Consider the following 23,908-nt stretch of genomic DNA (forward strand, 5'->3'; position numbering starts at 1 on the left):
ATTTCAAAACCGAACTCTTCTCTGTATAGCCAAATGTTGAGTTCCGTTTAGTCGCAAATTTTTTTTTTTGCGAACTTACCGAACTCTGTTGTTTAAATTTCGGTTACAACGTGGTCGAGTCGACTGAACCGAACAAACTCTGTAAACTCAAGCATAGTAGTTCGGTCACATTTGATTTTTCATCAGCTAGCCGAACAAACAAAAACTCCATTAAAGCTCTGGTTCGGTTGCCTGTGATTTTGAATTTATTAACCAACTGCATTTGCAGAAAGTTCGGTTACATGTTCTTCATATAATCTAACCGAACTTTGTTGACCTGGTTGAAATTTTTTTGTTACAATTTTGATTTTGAAAATATTTTAGGCCATTTATAACAACATTCACTAAGTTACAAGCATACTTCGGTACCCAGAGGATGTTTTTTCTCCATATTCACACATCTCAATATAATTTTTTTCTCCATCTTCTTCTTCTTCTATCACTTTAGTCACTCAATAATTCTACTTTAAAAAAAAACAATTTATTAATTTAACCTTAATCAATGATTAATCACACTAACTAATCATTATACAAAAATAATCAGAAGAGTAATTTTGGTATTAATATAAATATTTAGATAAGGGGTGATGTAGAATTACTTCTAATGTTTTACCGAAAATAAAACAATAGTCCCCAAAAGGCTGGTCCCAAAAAAAAACCGTTCTTATTTTTTTTAGCACCTATCGTGGGAGATGCTTTATCCCTCTACGACTTCTCAACCTGACCCTTAATAGGCTGGAACTTGGAATAGAGAGTCAATCAATTGTGTCGACTAAACGGTGATTCCTAAAGCAATTTTCCTTCTCTCTTGAGCAACGCAGATACTTTACTATAAACTACAGAAGAGAAAGAAAACTCAATCTGATCAGAATGGCGTTACAATGGCTGATATTGGCGTACGTAGTTGCAGCTGAAGCAGTAATAGCACTTCTGCTGACTCTTCCATCACCAAAGCTTGTGAAATCACGCATCGTTTCTCTAATCTCTCTCATCTTGCAACCTGCGATAGGGATTGTCCCTTTTGCTGCTTTCCAACTCCTAGGTTCGCTCAAATTAGGGTTTTTCTTAACTAAGATTAGGGCATGTAGTTTTCTCTATTGCTTTGTTCTGATCTGGATTTTCTTTTCATTAATTTGATATGTTTTCAGATATCTACTGGAAGAATGAACACAGGTTGATGTGCACTTCTGATGTATGCACTGCTGCTGAGAGAGACAGATATGAGAAATCCGTAAGTCGTCGAACATGATTCCTTTGCTGCTCGTTTATTCTTTTTCGCAGTCTTAAATTATTGCACGGTGACATCGTAATTTGATCCTTGGAAGTCAATTATGCTTTTTCTTAATCTGCCTGTCAGTCTCTATTTTGAAAACGAATATATCCGCTTATAATTTGTTCAATTAAAATAATTTGGTAGAATTTCACTAATTTTGGAAACCTTTAGAGAAGGGTTGAAGTGATAGAGAGAATTCATTCATTTGGACATATTTTAAAGATGATTTAAAAGAATATTACCAGCCTGAGTTCAAGAAGGGACCAACATTAACTATGTTCCCGCAGAGCTTTTGAGGATCCAAAATCCAATTTTCTAGACTTTTACTTGAATTAGATGTGTTACATGGGTGATTTAATAGTTCCTTTTTTACTCTAGGCGGCTGAGGCTTCGGATTATTCATTTCTACATCTATTCTTCCGCATCTCTCATTTGTCTAATTTGTTGGTTCTCATGATATCAAAAAATCAAAAGAAAAATACTCCCTCCGTCCCAAATTAGTTGAGCTAGTCATTTTTAAATTTTGTCCCATTAATAGTTGACTTCATATCATTTGATAGTCATGTTTATATTCGTTATGTAGGTGTTTTAAAATGCTTTTCAATGATATAAAATTTTCGAATATCCGTGGTATAGTTTGAGAAATAAATCATTTCTAAATTGTACTACTAGCTCAACTAATTTGGGATGGAGGTAAGTAAATAAATAAAAAATCTATGATTATGTCGTGCCCAATTTTCTGCTCACCAAGTTATAACAGTCTTGACTTACTAAAAGCAGTCCATTGTGCGTAGTGTGAAGCATGAGATACAGTAACATGTACCCCTCTTTAGTGCCCATCACTTAATGCCAATATTGGGTCCAACAAAACCTACCCTATTCCTCTATTTAGCGTAATCAAGAATCAAGATGTGAATGCATATTTTCCTGACTTCCATCTTATTATTCTCATCTGGGTCTCTGTGATCAAAGATGTACCTAATTTTTCTTTTTTACCCTAACTTCTCTTTTAAATTCTAACAGCTGCCAGGCTTCAGGTTACCCATTTCTACTAGATCTTTCTTCTTCTAATTTCTTTGTCTAGGATTGTGTTGTTCCCAACCATCTGCTCACCAGGCTGTAGTGGTTTGATTTACTGAAAGCAGTCCATTGTACGTTGTGTTGTTCGAATTTCAAACACCTTTGAACTGTTGGTACACCTGTGTACAAAGTCCTTAGTGAACCATAATGTCGGTTTTCTTGTTTGCTAAAGAATGCTGATTGTTTTCCTTTTCAAAGTTTTATATTGATTTTTTTGTTTTATTTTTACAGTACTGTAATAGAAATTTCATGAATGGGACTAGAGTGGACTTGATAAGACCGTCATGGTGGTGGTACCAGGTTAACTCCCATGGGGTTGAATCTTATCACTTGAAAACCGAATAAGTACCCCTGTAATAGGATAATGGGTTTCGAGTAACCGAAGCATACTATATATTTTTTAGACAGGAGAATGGGTTTGACTACCGATCTATCTGTGGCCAACGCTTGTATCACATTGTGCGATACGCTGTGTAGTAAAACTCGCTATGCGGCTGAGGGGATATGTAGTAAGTTAGACATCAAAAAATGCGCTAAATTTCTGGTGGATATGTAGTGCACAAGGAGAAAGGCTTTGGACGGAAAAATTAACTTGTAATTAGTTTTTACTTGGGCTCTATGAAAAAATTAGCATGAAAATGTTGAGTTAGTGTGAGTCTAACAATGTCAATAGATCTACCACTGATAAAATTAGTGTTACTTAACTATATTTAGCTGTCACTGTGTAGCAAACCGTATTTTATAAGGGCATAGTCATCTTTCCAAATCATATTTCCCCTTTTTCTTTAACTAACTCAAGAACATAAGAATTGTCTTATCTCGGGTTAAGTGTTGGAGGCCTAGGCGTCGTCTGGATTCCAGCCGAACATTAAAAACCAGGTCAAAATCCAAAGCCATATTTTGCCATATAGGCGATATGCATACTACAAACTAGTTTGTTTGTGCATTTACAAGAAACAGTGATAGAATCTATATGCATTATATGTCGGTCAATGCAGCATATAGCGTAGTACCCTAGTACCTAACTAGAATTCAATTTAGGCATTGTGGTCTTCATTTAGAGCTTTGTAAGAAGGCGTTAAAATTTACCCATTTTTCAATGAACCTTCCTCAAGGAACATATGCTACCAAAATGGGAATGCGTAATATAGCTTCAAAACATTTTCTGTTTGATAACTCTACTCAATCAAACATTTTCTGTTTGATAACTGTACTTAAGTTTAAACCTAAGTACATTGATCAGAAAATAGATTTATCCCAATAAATAAGCCAAGTATATGCTGAATACATACGTTGAGGGATGTTGTTAACTTGTATCAAAATAACTATTATGTAGATCCCATTTAAAGGGATAAATATATTTGAAATGCTGAAGTTGTAAGGGTCTATATAAGTAATAGGAGATACGTTATTTGTGTACTTTTTCTGTTCTTTTCTCGTCTTTTATTTCCTTTTCTTCGATGTTATTAGACTTTTTTGTTTTGTTTTGTTTTGTTTTAATGCTATCTGACCAATTGAAACTCATCTAGCCGTGCTGGACTGTGGTCTAACAAATTTTACTTGTTGACGGTTAGTAAGTCTTTAGCATTGGTACGAAAGCGTGAACATATCAAATTTTCTTCGACTGTGTACGTACATAATCCTGTATGTGATTACTCTGTTTATGTTTATAACCAAAAGGTTGTCTTGTACTTGTTAAATTCTATTGGTAGACTTAACAAAGATCAACCATGGCAATTTTGATTGTACAAGGTCGGCATCATGTTCATTTCTCAAATGGCATGGCATGGCTGTGTTTTTTTTCGTCAAGTGTTCTGTATACATGATTAGTCTTCTTTACTTCTTTTTGCAATTGCATCAGTTTCCCTCTTTCATATTTTTCTTGTGGTTGTATACTTTATTCTGCATTGCTATGAAATTTTTACAGTTCTCTATTTATCATTTATGGTAGTAACATGGTAGTAACACATTGTGATATTATGGTGTGGTTACCTAACAGATCTACAAATCTCAACGGAATGTCATTCTCTGCACTTCCGCATGCCTTCTATATTGGTAAAAAAGTAGACATTTCTTCTTGAAAAAACGTGGGTTTTTTTCTTTTGTTTATTCATGCATAAAGCCTTGCTCTAAAATTTGGGCGCAGGTCCGTGTATCGTATTTGTAACTACCACAAGGACGTGCAGAATCTGGAAGAGGTTGAAAAGAGATACAAGGAACAGTAACAGTTCCTGATACTTGATAGATACTTTGAGCCAAATTTCATCTGTGATGTACCCAAAGAGATGCTGCTAAACTTGATTTGCTTTTGTGTGCACTTAAGTTTACGTCAAGAAATTTCTAAGTGTGATTCTAGATATCATTCTGCTATGTATTCTGCTTGATTGTACTCCCTCTTGCAATATTTAGAAAGTACACTTACTAAGTCTCATTCAATCTTTCCAACAGGTAGGACGCTGATTTTCTCATTATTCTATTGAGCCTGCTTTTCCTCCATATTTTTTTTTTCTTTTTGAAAATACCCGAATCTTTTGCATGAATTTCCTTTGCACAGAAGGGAAAAAGAGTTGCAATGTCAGTAGTATCTCTGTCTGCTGAAGCAGTCTTTGTTGCAGTTTGAAAATTCATGGGTTGCTCCTAAATGAAGCCTTTAATCCATTATAGGTACAAATTAAATCCATATATATCAGCAAGTAAAAAGGTTCTTGAAGGTCAATGGTTGCACACTGCACCAGATGTTATAAACAGTCTTTTGAGTCAGGATGTCGTTGGTAGAGCTTTACCGCGCATAGTTAGGATGTCGAGTCCTTAGTGGCTAGCTGTGTCTAGCTCTAGCATATCAAAAAAAAAAAAAATCCATATTTATCAAAAGAAACTGTGCGGCCGAAATTTGGGATGCCATTGTGTTTTTTTTCTTCTTTGGAAAATCTACAAAACAGTCACACAATTAACGGTGTTATATTTTTGGGGGAAAATCTACAAAACAGTAGTACTGTTATAAACTATTAACAAAATGGTCATATTTCTGTTAAGAAGAGAGTTTAGTGGTAACTCACAGTTTTTTTTTTTTTGAAGCATGGAAATATTATTATAACTAAGCGACAATTACACGAGGATGTGTGATACCCGTAGAGTCATCCATTACAATTTGATTGATACACAGTGGGATTGTATGGTCCCAAAATAAAGTTGTAAGGTTCTCTAATTGGATGTTGTCCGCCGCCAGGTTGGCTATTCCGTCCGCCGCCTGATTGCCTTCCTTATATCTGTGGTTGACAATGCAATACGGGATCTGCTTCATGTTTTGCTTGGTTTCAGAAATCATTCCTGATATGTACCAAGGCGTAGTGGCATCCGAAGTTAGGAATCGAAGCAGGTTTTCCGAGTCGGTTTCGAATTGAACCTTTGGCCAACTTCGTTCTTTTGCCGTTCTGGACGCGATGAACATTGCCCAAGACTCAGCTGTGAGAGCGGTTGTGATTCCTAGTGGTTGTGCTACGGCTACCAAGGTGTTGGCAAAAGCATCCCTGCAAATGAAACCTGCTCCAGCTATACCGGATGTCCGCGAGCTGCTCCATCTGTGTTGATCTTAATCCAGTCTATATTGGGTTTGATCCAGCCTATTAAGATTGTTGCAGACGCTGGTGTTTCATTTCTTGTGTTTGCGGGGGCTGGTGTTCCGGGTAGTACAAGAGGGAGATTCTCTTATGCCCAAGAGAACTCTTGTTGAAGACTGAGAGCCATTTGAGTAATGTTACTTGGATTCGGTTGCCTTTGTCGATAAATGTAATCATTCCTAGATATCCATAAGGACCAGAAAAGGAAACAAAAGGCTATTTTGACAGAAGGATGGGTTTTCAATTGTAAAAGTCATGTGATTGTCATATGTGGGTTTAAAAAGTTTGGAAGATTTTTGTTTGTAGCTGAATGAATAAGGAGTCTTGTGGGGAGAATGTTCCATGCAGTCACAATTACGTGACAATGAAGGAGAATGTGAGCAGCAGATTCCGGATTAGAGTTGCATTGTGGACAGATGTTGGCATCGGTGAGGTGGATATGGTTTAGAACGACGAATCATAAATATCCACCTACCCCAAAACAACCCCTCTGATAAAATCATCTGGTCTTTCACCAAATCTGGAAAGTACACCACATCATCTGGATATAACTCACAGTTAAAACATGTTATTAAAATTACATATGTATCCTTTGTATTTAACCCTCCATGTATAATTTTACTTTTTGCCTTTATTATAGTTTTTTTTGAAGGTGGTGTCGCCACCCCCTACATATCGTTACATCGAATTAAGGATCGTTAGAACGCATTCTGGATCGTTATACCACATTCAGGATCATTACATTGTATTCACCCCAAGGGTTCATCGCTTTCCCCGCTGGGTTTAGCGAAGATTCTTAAACTTCCACCACCACCACCTCAACCAATTAGTTAAACGAGGAGGGTATTTTGCGGGATGGTATATTGGAAAAAGTTAACACCGTTTATTGAAAAGTGTTAAATCGGATGAAAAAAGACCATTATTTGTTAACTAATTACAATATGTACCACTTTGTAAACGAATTACAAAAATCATGAACACTCTGTAACCCCCAACCCCCACCACCTTTTTTCTTTTTTCCTTCTTATGTTGCAAAACAAACCCTATCATTAATTAGATCTTCCCTACAACGATGCCTCTTACCCAAAAAAAAAAGAAAAAACTTATCATCGAGGATGGAAGCGCTTGTTGTATATTCAGACTTAGAGGTATTTGAGTCGGTTGCAATTAATAGCCTGATCATTTCATAATTTTCGAGTCAGAAGTAATAAATTAGTTGAGCTAGAATAAACAAATAATCTCCTGCTCAATCTAGCCATTTTTTTATATAATAGACTTAGCTGCCTTATTTGCAGTACCCTAAGAAATTCGTTTTTCTTCTTTTCACCCCGTTTAATCGAAATCTTCCTAAGACTATAATTTTACGCAAATCCAACTTATAGGAACCATTCACCATCCAACCCAAACCGGATCGAATGGCTAGGGTTACTTTTTCTGAATTATCAAATTAATTGGGTTCAAAACTAAAAAAAAATGAAACCCATTCAGTGAAAAATCTTCTTCTTGTGAACCCTGTTTCGAGGTATACGAAAATGTTTTGACGCATACAAAATGCTTCTCCTAACTAGTGTAGGTTGATAAGGGGTGTCTAAATCTAGTTAAATTACTTAGATAACCTTGATTAATTATTATTTATTATTATTATTATTATTTTTCTTCTCTTCTCTCTTCTCTACTCCATCTGACGCTAACCCGACTATAATTTTCATCGTCTTCGACTAAATGTAGAGGCGCTAATCGTTTTTTAATCTGCAAATCAGTGAAAAAGAAGAAGAAGTTGAAGTAAATTAAGTTGAGTGATGTTGGAGATCAAGAACCAGATCCTCACTGCAAAGAAATGTACAATAAAAAGTACCCACAAAACCGATATCTTATTTTCTTGTGTTTGATTGATATATGAGGTTTAAATCGAAAAAATTAGGGTTTTATGATAGTTACAGAGTGAAGTTAGGCTTACAATTGAAATAAAATATCAGCCGAATTCTTCATTTTGAAAGTGATGATGAACAGTTCGGCTAACCTATTCTTTGCTCGAGTTAGCCCAACTTTGGTCGGCAGTTAAAGAACGAAGTTCGACTGATGTTAAAATTAAAAAAAAAGGTTTGGCTGATAATTTATCAGCCGAACCTAGGTCTAGGTTTCGTAAATACATAAAAAAAAATTAAAGAAAGTTTAACCTTTTTTCAAAAAAAAAAAAAAAAAATTAAAACAATTTAAAATAATTTTTTTTTCAAAAAATATAAATGATAAAGGCATTACTGTCATTATTAAATATGATGGATAAGGGGTTATTTGTTTTACTACCTAGTGACCCTATTTTGTCTTTATTAAATATGCCTCGAAACATTTCCGTATATATAGAATTTCTTCTTGTGAGTATGAAATATTATATGTATGTTATCTATTTAAGGTATAGGCATGCTATCTTTGTAGGAAAAATCTAGAAATAATAGTTGCAACTTCGTCCAGTCAACCCTATGTATCATCGGATCATGAAGGTTTGTCTTTTTTATCCTTGTATATAATTTGAAACCTCGAAGCTAGAAGTAATAAGTTGTAACCTAGTATTCCAAAATGGAATGCTCAATTTTACTCCATGATATCTATGTTCGGTTCACTTGGATTATATTATCTAAACTTAGCAACTATAGTTAAACTCCGGTGTAAGGGTTCGACTACTGATCTCTATTGGGAGTATCAAAGTAATAATCAGCACGAGGGTGTTGAATAGTCGGGACAAAGTTCAGACCCCAAGGTTTCAAAAGAATTCTAGGAATTTCAAAAGAATTTTTAAACAAATCAATGATGTAATTAATAGCAAGTGAGAGTTGCAACAAAGGATAATCGTAATTGAAGAAAAATAGTTGAGGTAAATCTACCAAGACTTCAAGGTTCCACTCACTGCATTTTGGTTATGCATGTGGAAAAGGGTGTGTACCAAGTACACTGTCATTTTTTTTTTCTTTTTCATTTTAACCTATAAGGCGATTCCTTGATTTTTATTCAAAATATAAGCAAGGATGAACAACGTACAACTTGTAATTATTTTAATTATATCAATCAATCAAATATAATACGAAATTTTAAGTAAAGCAAGATAACGAAAATTTGTTAACGAGCAAAACTGCAATTGCAAAAAAATCCTGAGACCTCTTCCAGTTTGAACACACACGGAATTAAGCAGTTACAATGCTAGCCTATGCTATGATACTCTATACTTGGTGTAATTGAGACAGAATAAACCCTCAAATCTGACTTGCTCTAGTTGTGCTTCTATATCTCTAAGTGGTTCTCCCAGTTGATGTCCTTTACATGCCTAAGAGTTTATCTATAATTCTTCGTGAAGAATATCGCTACCCTTCCTTCAACAAGACGACTAAATGATTTTCTTTTAGATGTAAAACCATAGTGATACAAATCTCCCTCAAACTTATAATGATCCATTTCAAATATTCAGATTAGGGTTTCTACTCTTCAAAACTTAAAGAGATACATAACCAAATTTATCTCACTTGAATATTAATCTTTGAACAAGTTTTAGATGAATTATGTGGAATCTTTAGATCTTGATTTCGATTAAAACGGACGAGATTGGAGTTCTTTCAAATCTTGTATTTGAATAAGCTTATATCAGAAGAGAAGAGCGTTAGAATAAACAAGAGTGGTATGAATAATAAAATCAAGATACATGTTACAAAACTATCAAGATGATAATTCTACCTGTGCTCCACAATCTGCAACTGGCGTCCACAAGATCTCGCACTTTGTTCTCGAAGAACCTTTGGTGATGGAGGAACCTTTGTAAAACAAATATACAACACGTAAGGGATTAAGTTCTCGTGTTGCAGGATATGTCCAGTTTATAGTAATGGTTGTTGATGGTGAGCTTTTTGATAGGGGCATTTGTGGTAAATTGGCCTTTCCCTAATTGTAGAAATATAATGAAAATTCCTAGACCGGTATCAGGATTAGAGAATATGTATTAAACAATTTGTATTCCGCAAGAGCATCAATAAATCATATTCAATTAATGGACCTAGTAGTCCTGTAGATATTCTAAACGTGTATATGTACGCCAAACTTTAGGGCTTTCCTCAGTAGAAACCTCGTTATTTCATGTGCGCTAATATGTACACCTTTTTATGTTATATAGATGGCATTATTTATATTCAGAATAGGATTTAACGCCATTCTTGAATTAACATGCTACTGAGAGTATTATATTTATTACATAGTCATATCAGTATTGTCTCAAGTTGCAAACTCTCACGGCCGAGTTCCTTGAACATACTGTAAAGGCACTGTCGTATTCAAATTCGTATTGGAATAACATTGCACTTTAAATCTAGGCCTGGTATATTGCTAAAAACTCAAACCCTAGATTATAGCCATATGAAGATCACATCATGATTGATGGCATAAGGATTGCGGCACATTGGCTAGGCATAGCCAAACCCATAACATATCCTGCATATCACATAATACCTTGGCTAGATATAGCTAAGACCATAATAAAGCTATTGCAACTCATAACGCTTCATCTAAGATAAGAATGCACTAATGTCTTAGTTGGTATCACCCCAAAGCAATCGGCCAAGTCTATGGCACGGGCAAACACCACTTGGCAAGCTATGGCCAGAATTATGGCATAGTCACCACCATGCGATAATTCACGGGCAAAGCCATTGCGAATGCCATTATCATGTCTTGGCCAGCCACGACCAAGGCCATAGTATAAGCTTCACAATTCTCAGACCTTGATAGCTACGACCAAGGCCATAGCATAACGCACATCATTATCATACCATAGCATATCCCCATTCCAAATCCAACCTGGATATTCTAGTGGAAACAGGAATCCCATTCCAATAGCCTTGGCTGAATTGAGGCCAAACCCTAATTCTTAGTCATGGTCTATTCACATCATTCCTATGCCATAATCGACCAATATTGAGCCATGGACAAATGTGCATTTACACAACCTTTATGAATGGCTATGGACGTGCTACAATGTCACACATGTGCTATAAAAGTTTATAGCTCGGATGAGACCCGACTATTTTGGCTTGGGAGCCTTGGGAATGACGTGCCACTTTTTAGGCCACAGCTTACCTAGCGCCACCTTGGGTCCACAACATGCCACCCACCCCCTTTAGATATAAAATACGCCACTACAGCTCCCTTAGAATGTGGATCATCTTATTTTGCCCGCGGCTAAGTAATGGCCTGACTATTCCTCTCTTATTTTCCGTGGCCAACGAAAAAAATTACCTAGCCAAGCGCTAGCGCCATTAAAGTCCACAACGCGCCAAACCCTAATATGGCACAAAACTGCCATGTCATCTCACGCCGATAGCTCCAACTAGATCTAATTTCAGTTGTGGCGGCAAAGGCCAGGGTCATTAAGCCATATTTTATATATCAGCTCATTAGGCCAATCATAACGCCACTGCGGGCCATGGCAGCGCCATTATAGGCCACTATGCCACTTGCTATTTTATCGTCATAAATAAGCCATGAGTATATCATGCCAAAGGCCATACAATTATTTAACACTCCAATATATCATGTGAAGATTATGTCCTGTAATATTTCTCTCCATCTTAGTTGTGACAGAAAGTACGGACATGCTATGCCACTTTTACGCCACTAGCACGCCATGCTAAATTATAGCATCTTAATCAGCTACCAATGCGCCAAGCCATCTTCTACCGCCTCAACAGACCAAAAGCATGCCGCGATACCTCGGTTGGCCTTGGCCAAGCTGTTTTCACAAGAACTCCACCAAAATATGATTCAACGTGCTATAAAGCATATGGCATATCAACGACTATGATTTAGCCTAAACAAGATGACGTCCATAGCTCATCTGAAACACCTAAGAAACATCAAAATATGTCACATGGGAAGATTCTTCATGGGGTATTTTTCTGGTAGTCTACGACTGTATGCGGTGTGGCAACACCCCATGTGAAAAGTTAAAGTAGTGTGACGGTTATAGAAGTTGGAGAGATAATGGGTAGGGTAAAAGGTATTTTCCAGAAACTTCCTTAAATTATCTCACCTCATCCCCATCATCTCCATGTCCTCCATATCTCCACAATCTCACGACCTCCATTACTTACGAGAAAGGCAGTGTGTATTCCAAACTAGTATAAATAGGCCGCTTAACCTATTCATAAAACAGAACAAGCTTTCATATCCAGAAGCTCTGTTATTCTTCATAGTTTTCAATACCCAAACACACACAATTAATTCATTACCATTGCAATTTTCTCAAAATTTTTCTGCTTCCCTGCCCTAAGATCGACTCATTTTCCTCTCCTCGTGACCGAAGCAAGACGGAACACCAACTATCATGGTTTAGGATCATCCTGTTCGATTTTGATTTTCGAACCTAAAAATAAAGTACCACAGCGGTGCATTTATTTTTCCTAGAAGTAATTTTTAGGTACTAACAATTGGCGATCACAAGTGGAGATCAACCTCTCGGTCACGAAATCGTATTCTTCATCCAGTGGAAAATCAGTTCTTTTGAAAACATGGTAGAGCTTAGATCCAGTGCAAGGGTTGACCCAGTTCTAGAAACGTTAATGATGCAAATTCTAAGAACCCCTCCCAGAATGTCACCCCGGAAAATAACACTATGCCTCTTACTAATGGTACAAAAGATGTTATCAACACTGAAGATGCCAGAAATGGAGGAGCACCCCAAAGCATAAAAAACCTGATGCAGAAACAAGATGATCTAGCCAAAACGCAAACGGAAATGACAACTACTCAGACGGAGGTTCTCACCTGCCTCAGAACTTCGACAGCGCAGTTAACTCCAGAACAACGCCAAGTTCAAGTGGAATAGGCTCAGGACATCTCCGAATCTGACGCAGGAGTGAACAACTCAAGGGAGCGACCTCGAGAGGACGGTTTTCGGTTCACTGTACATGAGAACATTCAGCAACCAAACTTTATTACTCGACAAGATTTGGAGAAGCTCTTGCAGAATCGTGGAAAAGAGGAATCGTCAATATTCCACCACCACCAGCGGCCATACACGGAGGAAATTCAAAAGGACCTTATACCAAGAGGGTATGTATCGCCTACCTTTTCTCTCTATAATGGAACAAGTAATTCCCGGGAACACATCTCTCGATTTTTCGAAGCTTTAGGAGTGCACAAGTACCATCAGGTACAACGACTCAAAGAATTCTCCAAATCGCTCACCAGAAGGGCTTAGACCTGGTACAACAATCTCGCCCAGAATAGAATCTCCAGTTGGTTCGAGATGGTGAGTGCCTTTTATTGTAAGTATTTCTTCGTTTCCGAATAAATCACGTTTTCGGACCTGTGAAGGATGTTTCAGCGCAACAACAAACATCCCAATGACTACATCAAGAGACTCAGGATTCAATCCCTTGATTGCCATGACCCGAACGTTACAGAGAAACATTTAGTGGAGTCATGTATTAACGGTGTGATCCCTATGTGCGGCGCTTTACTTGAAAATTTACATTTCCAAACTTTCTCAGAGCTACATGAAACAGCCAAGCGATCATCCACCACCGCTCTAGCGCTCTCGAAAGGACAAGGCCGGTTAAAGATGAAATCAACGAAGACACTTGCAGAAATAGGCGTTTAATTAACAAGCAGTACTCAGTTCAACCGTCCATTGGCGCCCAAAAGAAAAGCCGCGCCTCAGCAAACTGCACAAATAAAGCATGTCATGTCCTCCCCGGTACCTTCCCAGAATTCGGCACCACCTACCCACGGTCCACCCAAAACTGCGCGACAACTACCACCAGTGAAATCAGATTCAACATTTCTAGATTTCCCCTTTCCTATGAAGAGGTTCTCGAGTTACTAGAAGTATGGATACAAGATGAATCTATCAAATTACCTCATGTGCGACGCCCACCCACTGATGAGGACATGTCAGATCCAAAATATTGTCGCTTCCATAGATTCGTCAACCACCCCACCAACGAATGCAACGGTTTGTGTTAGAGAATTGCTCAGTTGAACCCACCAAGCGTTGGTATGTCAAGTTATATTGTCATATATTAGTGAAACAAAACTCATTTAAAGAGTCGCTTGATTATTTACTAGAGTCAACTTCATATAGGTTAGCTAGAAATTTATTAGGATATGAGACTTACAAGTATTACTCGAAGACTTGAAGAATGTGAAGAAGTAAACAACTACATCGACGACATCATCCTTTCTCTTGAGGTTAGTAATATTTTGACTTGATGTTGATGGTGGATTTTAGTTCAGGGCTCAAATTGTAAAACCAAATTTATGCGTTGATATCCTGCAAAGGATAAAGCCACTGATAAGTGATGAATACTTCTTCACTTTACTAATTCACCTAGAATGGAGCATGTGGAAACAATCCCAGTATTCTGTGAATTAAATACACAAAATTCATCCAGGTTGGAGCATGTAGCAACAATCCCATATACCCTGTGAATTTATAGCATGATTAATTAATGCATGACCAGCCTTGTATTTCCTGTACTGCTCCACTCTTATCATTGGTGCGGCATGACGACTGAGTGTTACTCTCAGCAGAGCAACGAATCTCCAAGCATTAATAATGAAGCATGTACGAAATACCCGTACAGGCTATAACTCTCGGAGTATTATACTAGCCCGATTGAGCATCTGGACTGTCCATATCATTCTCAGAAACGATCACGACCATCCAACTTCACCAACATGATTGGATGACTCAGATCGAATCCATAACCCTCAAGCAGGTATTGGAGTATTCACCACCGACTCAATGCGGACCCCGCATGGTCGGCCTCCCCAAAAGGGTAGCATGGCTTGCCAATACGTCCAGCCAAAGCAGCGTGGATGTGAACCCTAAATTAGGGTTTGCGGCACATTACATGTGTCGTAAAACAGTCTCAACCATCCATCTTCGCAGGCATAGATGGAGGGCGTAGATGTAGATTCAAAGGGCCCAGAGCATGTCAACACAAACACCGTGGGCCCGCATACACACATGACTAATCGTTCAGGACTAACTATAGTTGGTCGTCCCGATTTGTACGCCCAAACAAGGCATGACGCACGGCCGGTGAAACCCTAATTAGGGTTTGAACATCACGAGCGTCCATTTTCACCTGATCGAACGAAGGGTCTAGGAGTCGATTAAGCAGGTCCAATGAGTATCAACACGATCATTGTGGGCCCACATATCTCCACACCCGATCGGCCAAGGCATATCATGCATGGTCGTCTCGATTCGCACTCCCAAACTAGGCGTGGTCACACCTCCCAATTGCAAACTAATCTCGACCACTCAACTTTGCCGAGCAAATTGAGTGGCTCGGATCACGTTTCTATGGGGTATTAAGGTATGGACGTGTACACTAGCCCGCCTTTGTATACCAGACTAATCGGCCAAGACCAACCAAGCTTGGTCGTCTCGAAACGCGCGCCCGAAGTTGGCATGACGCGCGGCTTTTGCGGCACCAGATTTCTGTCGCAAATTGATCTCAACCACTCAACTTCGTCGGAAAAATTGAGTGGCTTAGATCACACTTTCACGAGACAATGAGGTATGGGGGCTTACACCGGCATGCCGTCTACACGCATGCACGATCGCCCCGGCCAAAATTGCGTCCCAAGCTTGGTTTCGACCAAGCTGAAGAGTGATGCTTGCGCACCTCTTCAGAAATCCGAATTCCACTAATGGTCCCAGATGAGTGTCTCAAAGATCATCTCGTCTGTTCAACTTCACCTGCTTGGTTATACAACCCTGGTCAGGAATTAACTGGTCAATGAGGTGTTGTGGTAATTATCATCCGCCACTCTACCATACCAAGTGATCGGTCAAGTCAGGACTTACCTGTACAGCCCCAAACGATCACTTGAAGATGGCTAGACACGCATCTATTTTAAGACTCTAAATCGTGACTTACTCCATTAAGCCTTAAAACAGCGATGCTTCATACATGCTGAATATATTCGATGCATTACATGCATAGAATTCACGTGATATTTTACAAGTATAAAATTCCAAATAACTTAGTTATTTAACCTAGCATTACATGCTACCTTCTGTGGATCCCACGATCCACACACTCGAGATATCAATCATGTCACAAACTGGGGGATACATACTGGGATATTGGTCTGGTGGTTTACAGCGTGCAACGCACAACGCGCCATCACAAGAACGTGTCAGGAAGTCATGGACGGTTAGTGATGATGGGAGAAGTGGGTAAGACTGATCGAGTAACACTAACACCCGCAACTCCACTACTCCATCACTCTACTTTCTCCACTTCCCACGAGATACATGAGTAAGGCTCAATGACTTGTATTAATAGGTTCTCCTCCCTATTTCGACAAGACAAGACAGAAGCAAGTGTTGATACAACCATATTCAAACACCGAAACTGATAGCTTACATTCTGCAAGCCAGTTCAGCTTTCTGATACAAGTCATACATAGCCAACACCTTCACAATCTCAACACATTCTTCGCTTCCCTCCCTAAGATCAACCCCATCTCCTTCACTTTGTGACCGAAGCAAGTATGGAACGGCCATTTCTTGGTTTAGGCCATAATTGTACAGATTGATTTCTTGAATCACAAGCACTCCCGTGCAGTGCATTTTTTTAGGGTTTAGATTCATTTCTCATCCACGCACCCCAAATTACCAAAACCGGCAGAAATAGTCTTCACCCATAAGCAATTGGCGACCACAGTGAGAGATTAATCTCTCGGTTGTGAAGTCAATTTCTTCAATACCAATTCAATTTTACTGATTTCGAAAATGGTTGATCTTAGGTCTGGATCAGCGACCAATCCTGACGGGACTAGCGTTGACAACACTCTCGGTGTTGATATCTCAAGTGGCACCGTGCAGCCAGTCAATACCATCAATGTATCTCGTGGAATTGCTTCCTCTACTACCAGCACCAGCGGAGCAGGAGATGTTCCAGTAAGTGTAACACATCCCATCACCAGAGCCAGAGCAGCCGCAAATCCCGGCATCTCCTCAAAGTGTAATGCCTCCGGCGGTCACCAGAGCAACAACTTCCACCCCTTCATCAGAGCGAGGAGCTGGAGGAGAAAGAGGAGGACCATCTCCCAATACCATCGCATGGATAGGTAGGAAGTCCTTGCTAAGATTCAAACGGATATGTCTGCAACTCAGAAAGAGGTACTCACTTTTCTTAAGACATTAACTGATCGATTCCCTCAAGAGCCCCGACGTCCCCTGAAGCCAACAAGGAACACATTCAATGCACCCGGAGAAGGTACTTCAGCGACGTGGACCTACATGGACCTGATCAAAGAAGCGACATCATATATGAACGGTCCTGTCATGGAGATTCCTACACTGGGGACTGATCTTCACCACGATCCTCCTCAAGTCAATAGTATCACTATGAGCCAGAGGCCGGTGGATCAGGAAGCGGTTTTCTCTAGTGGAAAGTTTATGCGAACTTTTACACCTCTCGAAGAATCAACGGGCAGAGATGTTTTGCTGCAATCAACCATAAGAAGGTCACAACCGGGCCCTACACGTTACTGCACGCATCAAGGATTCATAGTTCAAGAGGGCCCTCATCGACACTGGAGCTTCTTCGAATGTGATTACTCTCAAGACTTTCAACACGGCCAAGTTTCGCTCAGGAAAGGTCGTATGGCATCCTACCACAATGAAAAACTTTGAAGGAAACCAGACCAGCGCATACGGGATCGTCCCTTAAATGTATCACCAATGCCTGAAGACTATGCTGAATAAAGAAGTCGTTCGTATTCCTGCATCATTGTCTCCTTACGCACGAATATGCGGACTGGAACTGTTCAAACCGAGGGAAGCTCCGAGGAAAAGATCAGACAAAGTCCATTGCATCCCACTCCCCACGTGGGCGTCAATCCGGGAGGAGGACCGACTTGCATCATCGAAGGCTATGCCCCATGATGTATCCTTGCTGACAAGGCGTCTCAATTCTTCTCTCCGCCCAACAGAATGCTACAACAACGGCGAGCCACAAGAAGAAGTGCTAGACGCTCTACGACAGCTGCAAGATGGTACCAACTCCACAACTGATGAGCTCGACGATGAGGAATCTCCTAGGCCTATCTCCATCAGCTCAACCTCGTGTAAGCATTCATACAATCTCCGATCCAAACCTGTCAAACAATCTCCAAGCCAATTCAGGTGCGAGATTAGGTGTTGCATGGATTCCAGACACTTGAACGAATGTTTCCCCAAGGAAGACTTTCCCCTGCCTAACATCGACATGTTAGTAGACGCCACCAGCGGACACGACATGTTCTCCTTCATGGATGGTTACAGCGGCTATAATCAGATAAGGATGCATGAGCATGACGCAAGTAAGACAGCCTTTCAAACTCCTCTTGGCAATTTTTACTATACTTTTATGACTTTTGGTTTAAAGAATGCCGGTGCAACGTATCAACGCGCTATGACGGCAATCTTCCACGACATGATGCATAAGCAAGTCGAAGACTATGTGGATGATATAGTAGTCAAATCCAAGACTCAAGCTATCCTCACAATGCCGCTGCCGTGAACCGTGAAGGAGCTCCAAAACTTCATGGGCAAGGTGAACTTTTGCTCCATTCACCCCTTGCTGAAGAAAGGAGCAAGTTTCGTCTGGACCGCACTACAACAGGAAGCGTTTCGGAGGATTCAACGAATATTGTCATCTCTGAATCATCACAAAGGGTTCACCTATTATGTCATCCCATACAAGAGCGAGCATGGGACATCTTCAGATCCACTGAAGCCGACACCTCAAGGGAGCAGCCTCAAGAAGATAACGATGTCCGCGCGTCATGTTTATCAAGATCCGGGCGAATCACTCTATCAGACGATGGTGCATGTCTAACGTGCTATGTTGGAGAATCTGCGCGTTTCGTCATCCTCTGGACTTCGTGAAGCTGTTGAACGCTCATCTACAATAGCATCTGCCCTGCTAGAAAGAACCAGTTTCGCTGAAGCAGCAAGAGAAAAGCCACCGAGATACAACATCTTGCGCGTCCAAAATCGCCAACTCTAACTCCAGTACCATATGCACGACTTCCGTAATGGTGAAACAACGTCCAAGATATTCCATATCTGGATCGATGGTAACTACATCAATGAGAGACGCTCTCCCGTAGAAGAAGTAGTTGCGTTACCAAAGGAGTATGACTGGGACTGCTTAAGCACTGCCCATCTCAAAGACAGCCTCACGAACCTAGCGTGACAACACCTATCAAGTCGAAAGCTCTGGATACTCGTGGGAAGGGGATTGTCTTCCTCTTCTCTATTTCATGAAGAAACGTCAAGTAAGCCATCGGTTCCAGTTTATCCCTCTAACAATTAGACGAGCTATACCACTATATGAAGACTTCCCATTTCGTGCCCGTATCTATCACGCCTTTCCCTGCTAGTCTCTTATGATCACATCTGCTGCCAAGAACTGCTGTTGCTCGTCGATTGATACCATCCATGGCTTCACCATATCAACGACCATTATGTACAAAAGACCCATCGGGCATACAAGATAGAGACACGTAGACCACGCTTGGGGACTGAGGCTCAGCATGAAATTCCTTCGCCGTCAGTCAAGAACTTCTTCAACGCTCCCTCCACCAGAAGCTGCTTCAACGCTCTCAGTTGCTGCCAAGAATTGTAGTTGCAGGAAATCCTACACTACACCCCTCATATGATTTCATTGTTGATCAACCCATTTTGAGGTTTACACTCTTAATTTTATTGATTAATTTTTGAATGTTCTTACAAGAAAGATAAAGAAGTCAAGAATGATCTATGCTCTGAACTTTCTCTCTCCTATTTACTTGTTTCTTACTAAAAAATATCTCTCCTCTCTTTACAACTCGAATGACTATTTATAGGGAAATACATAGTGGACGACATCTAATCTGTCCTTTATTTTCGGGTATGGTTTGCGACATTCTCGCAACCTTACAAATGTTAATTTCGCAAACTCTCTAATTTTTGCAGAACTGTCACATCTTTCTCGTGATCTTTGCTGACATCATTTATTTTATCATTCTTGAAATTATTCTGCGACGCTATTGTGCTGTGTCATTAATAATTTCGTTGAAACATTGTCGTTGCGAGATTCTGATCCTACATCTTGCCTCTTCTCATATCTTCTCTTCAAAATAGAGAATGATGTGAGAAATGCCGCAGTTGTTCATCTTTTCATATTCCACATTTATCACACGTACTCTCTCTTCCATTTATTTATTGACACGTCTTCTGTAACCGCTTCTTTTCAGCCGCTCATGTTTCTTCGTCTTAATGGTGTTTATTTCTTCGAGTAAAAAATCTCCTTTATATACTCTTCTTACCCCCTTTTTCCACTTTTCTTTTTACTTTATCTTCTATTTTTATTCTCTCATCTCTACAACTCTGTTATTCTTCTTCAAGTTCTGCTGCTGTAATTTTTTCTTCCTTCAATCCTTTTACTTTCTATACGTTCCCATACTTTATATTCAAACATGGCTCCAAGTGGTCATAGATATGAGAAGAATTTACAAGATGTTCAAAAAGATCTTGCTGATAAAGGTTTCACACTCTCCACCATTCCTGGTGAGAATGCCAAATCAATTCTTTCTGTCAAGCTTTTCTCTGATCAATATTGTGATGATCAATCAATCATAATTTCGCTAGGTCAGGTTCTCGCAGGTCTCCCTATTCCTCTTTATAACCCAGATCTTCCTTTATTTTATGAAATTCTCGCTCATTCGGGATTTTCTCGAGCCATCTTCCAACTGAGTGGGGACTGCATCCGTCTGATGCTAGAATTCGCTAATCGCGGTGCTGGTAGAGGATCTCTTTACTCCAAAGAACTTAGGGACCCAAAATTCGCAAACCTATAGATAGTTGCTGAGAAGTATACAGTGGAGAATTTCTTTGAGAACTACGAACTTATCTCCATGAAGAAAGAGAATACTCGCTGGGGTATTCGCTTAAAAAGGAAAGATAACATTGATGAAGCCAAAATTCTCATGCAAGATATTGATTGGCATTCTGGTAAAAACACAACTCCTCGCCAATCCAAAGATGATAAATGATGTGTTTTTCCTTTAATGCTAAAGGGACCCTACATTGCTGGGTCAAATGTTCTTCCTGCTAATCTCGCTGCATATCAACCTTGGGTTTTCTCTTGGACCGAGTAGGAGAAAGAGGTATGTTTCTCCCCTTTAACTCATTTTGTATTTCTTTATTGATTTTTATCATTCCGTTCGCTAACTCTTGCGACATTTCGCAGATCCAAAAACTGAAGGATAGTTATAACAGGACTGGGAAATCTAATACTCTGTTAGCTATTCTCTCATACACAGATGAGGTAAGAAATTTTCTCTTATGATTTTAAATAATACTGTTACTTCCGTGCTTCCATTTCTTATTTCTATCTGTGTGCGAAGATTATTGCTGAAGTAGAAGAATCTGCTGATGCTGCGAAGATTGGTGATAAAGGTAAAGGTGCCCTTCGTAGGGAAAAATCAACTGGTCCTCCTCCAAAGAAAAGGAAAGTTCGTTCTTATTCTCCTTCAAATGTTCCTCCTAACGAAAATTCTGAAAGTGACAAGGATGATGAGGATAACGATGATCTTATTGTAACTGAAGATTCTCCACCCGAATCCTCTATGGCTAAGCTTTCTGGCCTCTTCTCTGATTCTCTACAAGGAATGGGAGATATCCAATTTGCAAACACTTTCAAAGCTCTCGCTACCCTTTGCGATGTCCCTTTACTAGATGGTGATAACTCTCTTCGTGGAGTTTCTAGATCAGTGGCTCCCGACTTCTTGCATTCTCTCAATAGTCTGGTATACTTTTATCCTTTTACTTCTTCATTGTTATAACTCAAAATTTCTTTCTACATTAATATTTTTTTATATCTTTTCGCAGGATGGAAAGGATTCTTTTGCTGTTGCCTCAGATCTAGAGAGAAGACGTGAAAATCTTGAAAAGAAGAATCTTCAATTTCGCAAAAAGAATGAAGAATTGGAAGCTGAAGTTAAAAGTCTTCGCGGGAAAAATAGACAATTATAAATTGATTCTTCTTCGTATAAGAATAAAATCTCTAGCCTTCAACAAGCTAATAATCAGCTTTACGGTATGTAACTTTTTTCTTTTCCCTTTATTCGTTCAACCTGTTGTTTTATCTTATTTAAATGATCCTTTTTGCAGACATTTATGGTCTTTCTGATGAAGCTACCCTTCTTCGCTCATTTCCTAATGCCTTGGATGATGATACCCTTCTTGAACGTCTGAACAATTCCTTAAATAGCTTCTCTAATGATTGAATTTCATCTCTTTATCTAAATGAACTTAGATCCGAATTTCGCCTCTTAGAAATTGATCATAGATCCAGTTTAGGCTTAGCCAACAGATTCAAGCGTCTCCTTATTGATTCCAAAGAGAAAACCAATGAGTTAAGAACCAAAATTAGCGGTCTCGTAGATGATAAGGATCGTATCTCTGATCAAGGTGCCAAGGCTTTGGCGAAATTCCAAGAGGCTCTCCTTGAAGTTCAACTTGAGCGAGATGAAGCTAACCGCAAGAAAATTGAACTCTGCGAAAGGGAAAATCAAATTCGTTCTCGTCTTCTCATAAGTAGTGAGGATGAATTTGTTTGGGCTGCGAAAATTTTAGATGATGCTAGAAAAGATTTAGGCGTAAATGTTAGTCTCCAAGTTGAACATACGACCTTGATTAGAGATATGATTTCTGACAGAGAAGGTTGCTAATTGTTCTTCTTTACTAATCTTTTACTTCTTATGAATTTTCATCAAGTTAATAATTGATTGTCTTTTGTTCGCAGACTCTGAAAATAAATATTGTGAAAAGATTGAAGAACTTGAAGCTGAAAAGGAGGAATTCGCAAAGAATCTTTCTTCTCGCAATGACAAGTATTCAAGATTAAAGAATCAAATCAAGATCATTGTTGCGAATTTTAAGAATGACGCTTTGCATTTTCGCAATCAAACCATCCAAATGGTTTGTGATGATCATAATATCCCACATTCTGATTATCCTTGTCTTTTAGAAAAAATCCCACAGAATACTCCCAGTTTGATTATCTCTGATAGCGAAGCTGACGATGAAGAATCTGATAGTGATGTAAGTTTTGATGGTGATGAAGATTCTGACGCAGACGAAGAAGGAAACAAGTCTGATGAAGATAATGAAGGATTAACCAAGAAATAGTCTTTACTTCTTTCTTTGATTCTTTGTAATACTTGTACATTTATTTCTTCTTTCTATATATTTGTGTTTCTTTCATTTTGAGCTGTATAAATTAAAACAATTCTTCTTTGCAATACAGTTAATCAATATAATCATTAATTCTTGAATCTTTGAATAAATCTATCATATGGAAGAAAATAACATTTTCTAATTTCATACATTCCCATACTTGCCTCTGTTATTTGAATCCAAATGAGAGATTTCATAAAGTTTTTCTTATTGTGTAACTTCACAACCTTTTGCGAAATAAATTTTGTTTCTTTCCAAAATCTCATTCCTGTGTGGTCTTATTTTTCCTTCCTAATTAAAGGTATTATTATGCCACCTCTTGTCATTGCGACAAAATCGCAGGACATCCTTGCACTTTCATGCAAAAACCCATTGATCTTGCCTTAACTTTTTCTTTTGTATTATGGCCTCTTCAGGAATGTTGCGACAATATGATAGGCCTAAATATTCTTGCGAAAATAAAGCCCCGTGACATTGCCGTCTTGCGACGAAATCGCAGGACGTCTTCGCACTTTCATGCGAAAACCCATTAATCTCGTCTTATCTTTTTCTTTTGTATTATTGCCTCTTCAGGATTGTTGCACAAATATGACAAGTCTTAATATCCTTGCGAATAAAAAGCCTTATGAC

General features: G+C 39.0%; 1 protein-coding gene across 1 annotated transcript; it reads left to right on the forward strand.

Moving 5' to 3' along the window:
• Positions 1-774: 774 nt before the first annotated feature.
• On the forward strand, positions 775-4,863 carry LOC113298363. The gene is made up of 4 exons (XM_026547091.1): positions 775-1,081; positions 1,188-1,270; positions 4,392-4,447; positions 4,539-4,863. The coding sequence occupies exons 1-4, from the start codon at positions 910-912 to the stop codon at positions 4,615-4,617; spliced, it is 390 nt and encodes a 129-aa protein (XP_026402876.1). The 5' UTR covers positions 775-909; the 3' UTR covers positions 4,618-4,863.
• Positions 4,864-23,908: the final 19,045 nt, after the last annotated feature.

The sequence above is a fragment of the Papaver somniferum genome, chromosome 7 (genome assembly GCF_003573695.1).
Source record: "Papaver somniferum cultivar HN1 chromosome 7, ASM357369v1, whole genome shotgun sequence".
Taxonomy (NCBI): Eukaryota; Viridiplantae; Streptophyta; class Magnoliopsida; order Ranunculales; family Papaveraceae; genus Papaver; species Papaver somniferum.

Excerpts from the sequence above, each read along its gene's own strand:
- LOC113298363 (XM_026547091.1), top strand. The coding sequence starts at position 910 with ATGGCGTTACAATGGCTGATATTGGCGTACGTAGTTGCAGCTGAAGCA. Across the intron at positions 1,082-1,187 it reads TGCTGCTTTCCAACTCCTAG|ATATCTACTGGAAGAATGAA; the intron begins GTTCGCTCAAAT and ends ATATGTTTTCAG. Across the intron at positions 4,448-4,538 it reads TCCGCATGCCTTCTATATTG|GTCCGTGTATCGTATTTGTA; the intron begins GTAAAAAAGTAG and ends ATTTGGGCGCAG.